General features: G+C 41.3%; 1 protein-coding gene across 1 annotated transcript; it reads left to right on the forward strand.

Annotated features, from left to right (window-relative positions):
• The first annotated feature begins 729 nt into the window (after positions 1-729).
• On the forward strand, positions 730-6,007 carry LOC108608319 (neural cell adhesion molecule 2). The gene is given in 9 exon segments (XM_017999690.2): positions 730-785; positions 1,427-1,456; positions 2,536-2,630; positions 2,783-2,890; positions 3,278-3,409; positions 3,554-3,706; positions 4,695-5,020; positions 5,023-5,185; positions 5,250-6,007. Coding segments are annotated over 9 exon segments (1,254 nt in total). The 3' UTR covers positions 5,441-6,007.

The raw sequence follows: 6,007 nt of genomic DNA on the forward strand, positions 1-6,007 counted from the left end.
TTCTCAAACTTAATTATTTCTCACTTTATGTGACGCCATCTATGTAAATGAGTCGTCTTGCCATAATTCGATGTTATTCAAGTGTCGTTGTAACAATTTTAATCTCTCCCAATAGATGGCGCGACTGTTGACAGTTCCCCGCTCGCTTAACATTACAGTAGTAATTTTCCCCTCATTGCTTACATATGTTAGAGAAATGTTAAATTTGGACACGGGCCCATTTTTGGTCATATGCGCAAAAAAGGGATATTGGACATAGAAAAACAATATGTTCAAAAGATATTTTTTTGCAAAAAAATTTAACATTTTGTTAACATACATATGTATATCAAACAGACTAACACACACTTGCACAAAATAAAGCGACAGCCGATTCCTAGAATTCGCTGATGCAAATGTTTACTGGAATCCTTGCAAAGGAACATATTGAGAAGGATTTGGAAATGTTGCTTGACGCTCGTAATGTTGCGCAACAAACTGATGCGACTGAAAGGACTCGCACAAGGCGTCGGAATTCGCACGATGCGATGATAATAAAGGACTCCACAAGATGCGACATGTCCTTTAGTATATTTTTAGATCTCATAGAGTTTTGAACGCAGAGTGCCGGAAAATCAAGTCAAATGGAAACGAAGTAAAACCCCGCGTAACCGAAGAGTGCGTGTCCTAGTCCCGAACAGCTGTCGTCCTGCATATGCAGCTTTAGTTGAACTTCAGCGCTCAGCTGCAATGGATCACGAGTCGCAAAGTGGGCAGAGCTGCCAAGTGAAGCGCACTGATTTTACGTAAATGTGAATGCGGTGTGAAGGACTTTAGACAACAGTGAGCTGTGAGCCAAAGGATATGTTGCCGGAAATGTTATCGTTGCTTTTGTGCTTCTGTGCCCGTGCTCAGTACAAAAAACTATAAAAAGAACTTGCCAGAGCAGAGGAAACAAAAAAATCTCTAAAAAAATACAAAAAACAAATGATTATGATGATGGTGCCGCTGAAGCAACCGCCGTATTCGACTTTGTCTATGTCTATGCGTGTGTTTGTGCCAGAATTCAATGCCAATGATATCATGCTTTAGCCTGCACGCCCAGTTAAGTGAAAGTGTTGTTGCCATTATGGCTGTGCCCCTTAAGGCTCTTGATGACACATGAAACATTCGCATTCGATTTCCCATACTCTGATTTTTTTTGGCCAACTGACGACTGTTTTGGCGCAGTCATGTGTCGTTATCCTGACAGTGAAAACGCGACTCGAGAGCAGGCCTAATTAGCCACGGGTACAAAAAAAAAAAACAAGGGAAGACTCATTAATTAACCATTAATTATACTTATAAATGAATACATGTGTAATTACAAATTAAAAGCACCGCAAGCAATAAAAACATAAAAAAACAAATAATATATTCGAACAAGCAATGGATATTTTAATCTTAGCCTGCTGCCTGCTGCAGTTAGCACACAACGGTAAATATAATTCAATTGGAATCGTTCACGCTCTGCATTAACATAATTGTCTCAAAGTAATCAATTTAATCAAAATAACTTTTTATTGACAGCTATTTATAAATTAAAAAAAAAAACCGATTTATAAAAAGATAATTATTGAGAATATTTCTTCATAAAAAATATTTCATTTTGAAATTGTGTATTTTCTATACCAATCATTATTAAAAACTCCTCTCACACAAAGCGAATTCAAAATAGTTTAGTTGTGGTTATTTGTTTTCAATTTACATTCGCACAAAGGCAACTCAAATTGAAAATGGCAATGGGCAATAGTTTGTGTGAGCTGTGTGGGTGGCTGGTTGCATATATGCAGAGCCGGATGAGCGGAAAATTGTCGCGTGGTGGGAGTCGAAATATGCGCAACTTGGGAATGCCCAGGACAACAGCTGGGCCAACAGGCGAGGCCACAAAATTAGACGAAACCAATTGAGAAATACATTTGCAATGAATATTAATAGGACAATAAAATTGCTTTGCATATCCTTCAGCTTACAGCAGAGCAGAGACGACTGCTCACTATCTAGATAGCTGTGTATAAAATATGAGTTAATATTGAAATTCCAAGTCTTGTTTACATCATTACAGAGTCCGTGCCGGACTCGTTCTCAATTAGCAAATTAAAGACTTAAGCTGAAGTTCAAAGCAAAGCAAAGCTAATTTAATTAAATCACTCTTGTCTATAAGTTTACTTTTCTCTTATTTATAACATTCTTTCAGCTCAGCAATTTTTTTATGAGCTGCAGCAGTCAAGTTGGCAGCATAGTTGCCAACAAGCTAATCTCAATGAGCTATCGCTATTTGCAGCTCTTCAGCAGCTGTTGGCCTCTAGAGTGATAAATTTAATGTGTGTCTCTCTTTTTTTTCTGTTGCTGTTGTTGTTGTGCAGCAGCTGCAGCTTTAGGAGTTGGCCAGCCCGAGAGTTTCCCGCCGCCATTACCATTACCGACACCGACACAACCACATGCAGCACTCATGTTGACGCCATCAACGCCATCAATAACGCATTTTGTAAATGACTCCTTCATCATATTCTGCAGAACAGTACAAAAGGATATCGACACCAAGTGGCGTGATCCCCGTGGCGAGGCCCGTGAGAACACCAAGGGACGAGTTCACATTGAAAAAAAAACGGGTAAGACGCCCACACTTTGAAATGCCTTCAGTCTAAGCTGAAAGCCTGGCCCATTAGTGCGGCATATCCGCTTCCCCAACTCTTCTCTCTCTCTCTCTCTCTCTCTCTATCGCCTTCTTACTTTGTATCTCCTTTTGTGCTGCTTTTATTAGGCTTGCTTGCTTTGGTCTTTGAGCACATCTCACTGGATGATAAGGGCAACTGGACTTGTGAGCTGAATGAGGAGACTGCGAAAAAATCCTTTGAGCTGCTTGTAAATCGTAAGTACACTTACACACACATACACACGTATCTACATATTTACATCATAATAAATCAAAGAGCAGAGCTATGAGACTGCCCCGAGCGCACTTTGATTAAAATTAAATTACAGAGTAATAATAAATAAAAGAAAAATACTACCATCCAGCCCTAAGCAATGTCCTGTCTGTAAAGAGTTATAGTAAATTAATTCAAGACATAATATTTTGAATATTAAAATAAGAGACAGCTCTTTTGTTTCTTTTTTGTTCTTTGCACATATCTAATAAACTAAAGTTCATATTGCAAATCATGCGCAAAGTCATGCAAATCGCATTCCTTGTTTGCAATCGAACTACAGCGTTTCGCTTCTCATGCTTTATTTACATTCTTTATTTACAACATAGAGAAAATCTCATTTGACAAGACCGAGTTGGTGCAATCGGTGCGCGAAGGACGAGATGCACTGGTCAATTGCTTCGTCAAGGGACAGCCCACGCCGGAAGTCTCCTGGCTGCACAATGGCGAATATATAAACAGTTAGTATCGCAGCACATGCTAAACTTACTCGCTCCTGTTTGCACAGCAGCCAGCAACTTTGTTACGCAGCTCTCGACTTAGACTCAACTCAATTGGGGAAATAAAAAACGAATACTTTTGTTTCTTTTCTCTGTGTGTGGCAGCTGTGAACTCAACCAAGCACAAGCGCCTGTCCGACGGACTCTTCATCAGAAATGTTAGCCAAACGGATGCTGGCGAATACACATGTCGAGCTATGCGCATTACGCCCACATTTTCCGACTCCGATCAAATAACCATATTGCTAAGGATACAGCGTAAGTTGATATTTTTAATTGTTCAAAGTCTGCACAGCAACGTTTTTATATATTCATTTGTGTAGTACGACTGACTGCTTGCAAAATATTATTTACTATTTATTAATATTTAAACTTGAAAAATATTGTTATCCCCTGCTGCAACTGCAAGAGAGAATTGCTGCAATTTGTTTGCATTGCTGACGGCACCTTTAAGTTATTTGCATTGTGTGCCCCCGCCCGCTCTCTCTCTCTCTCTCTCTCTCTATTGCTGTCTCAGCTGCAAACGCCCCAGCGCTAACTGAGCGATACATGCATCGTTGGCTTTAATGAGATTTTCGAGATGCGCAAATGTTCAAGCTGCAGCCAAGGAATGGGGGTAAACGAAATTGCAGCAGCAGTAGATCTCAAATCAGCGTATGCAGATTATTGACAGCATGACAAGCGTTTAACATATTGATGCATGTTTAAGCTGCGAGTTAAACTTTGTCCTAAATATTGGCAATAAGTTCGCAGCAATCAGCTGCTGGGCTCCCCAACCCATGCAGCCAACTGAATGGTGTCAATATTTTTAGTGATGACCAATGACCAACTTGTCGCTCCCTCTCTCTCTTCTCTCTGACGCTCTGTTATTCGCTTTAGCCAAAAGCAAACAGCACAAGGCAAAGGCAACCGAAACTAATTTGTAGCTGCAGCTCAAATGTTTGCATTTCCTGAGCAATAAACTTGAATGAGCTGCGGTGGGTGTGGCTGGGCGGCTGGGGGGCTGCGGGGCCGACACCCACAAGGACAACGACAAAGTGTGTTGAAATGTGGCATCAGTTAACGCTTGAATGGCGACAGTTGCTGCTCTAGGGGCAATGGTTAAATAGATGCAAGCGACAGACAGACAGACAGACGGCCAGTGGGTGATAAAAAGACTTTGGCAACAATTCAATGCGGGCAGCTGCAGTTGTAAACGCTCTTCGCTCTAACATTCTCATTCATATGAGCACATGCATCATTGCAGACCGACCGCAGTGGTTCTACAATGAGACGCTGCCCGTTCAGTATTCGTATATGGGTGGCTCAGTTAATCTCAGCTGCGACGCCATGGGCGAGCCACCGCCATCCTTCACCTGGCTGCATAACAACAAAGGCATTCTGGGCTTCAATCATCGCATCTTCATGGCCGACTATGGGGCCACACTGCAGCTGGACATACGCAATGCCAGTCAGTTTGGTGACTACAAGTGCAAGGTGGCCAATCCGCTGGGCACGCTGGAGCGCGTCATCAAGCTGCGTGCGGGCCCCAAGCCTATTGGGCCCACACGCTTTCAGCTGAAGCGTCTGCTTCATCGATGGCTTTGAAGCTGGATCTGCGCACGCCGCGCATGTTCAACGTCTCGGATGAGATGCAGGTCTTTGGCTATCGCGTGGCCTACATAAGCGATAGCGATTTTAAGTTCAACGCCGGCAACTGGTCGCATGCCAAGCAGCGTGACTTCTCCTTTCATCGCGGTAAGTTCCAAGCCCAGAGCAAGTGCAACTAGTTGAATGAAATATATGCTTATTCTTCCTGCAGGACATCGCTTCATCATACCGCATTTGAAAGCCAATACGACGTACTTTATACGCGCCGCCTCACGCAATTTGGCTGGACTCAGTGACTGGAGTGGAGTCCGGATATTTGCCACCGCAACTGCTGCGCGCCTAAGTTTGTGGCATCAACTGTTCTGTCTGCTGCTGCTTGCACCCGCTTTGATTTGGCATTAGAAACAATTTTCGGGATACGTTTTATATAGTCTAAGTTACTCAACATGTTGTTAATTGCTGGCCTGTTATCTATTTATTTTTATTTAATTTATTCTACGCATATCTTCTGTGATAGAATTTTGTGTGCATTTCCAACTCGGTTTGTGGATCGCTTGGCTTTCCTACACTTAGCCAAATTAGCTGCCAATTAGCCAGTTCGTACTTTAGTTTAAGTTTGTTTAAAGCGAGTCAAACTAAACATAAATATACATATTGCATTGTCAAGTCTACCTTATAGTTAAATGTAAAAGCCTAACTCTAAATAAATGTTGTTCGAGCGTAACTAACAAATTGATAGCATGAATGTCAACACTTTGAAGAATTTTACACAAAAAGAAAGTCCAAATTATTGAATAAAACCAACAGCAGTTAAATATACATACTTAGTGCGTGTAACGAATTCAAACAACAAATATGAAAATCTATAATGAATGTGGATTTATACTAGCTTAATTAATATACAATTCAGACACCTAGCTCCTAAGCTGATGAATATGATCAATATGGTAATAAATACAACTTAAATGT

Source organism: Drosophila busckii, chromosome 2L (assembly GCF_011750605.1).
Source record: "Drosophila busckii strain San Diego stock center, stock number 13000-0081.31 chromosome 2L, ASM1175060v1, whole genome shotgun sequence".
NCBI lineage: Eukaryota > Metazoa > Arthropoda > Insecta > Diptera > Drosophilidae > Drosophila > Drosophila busckii.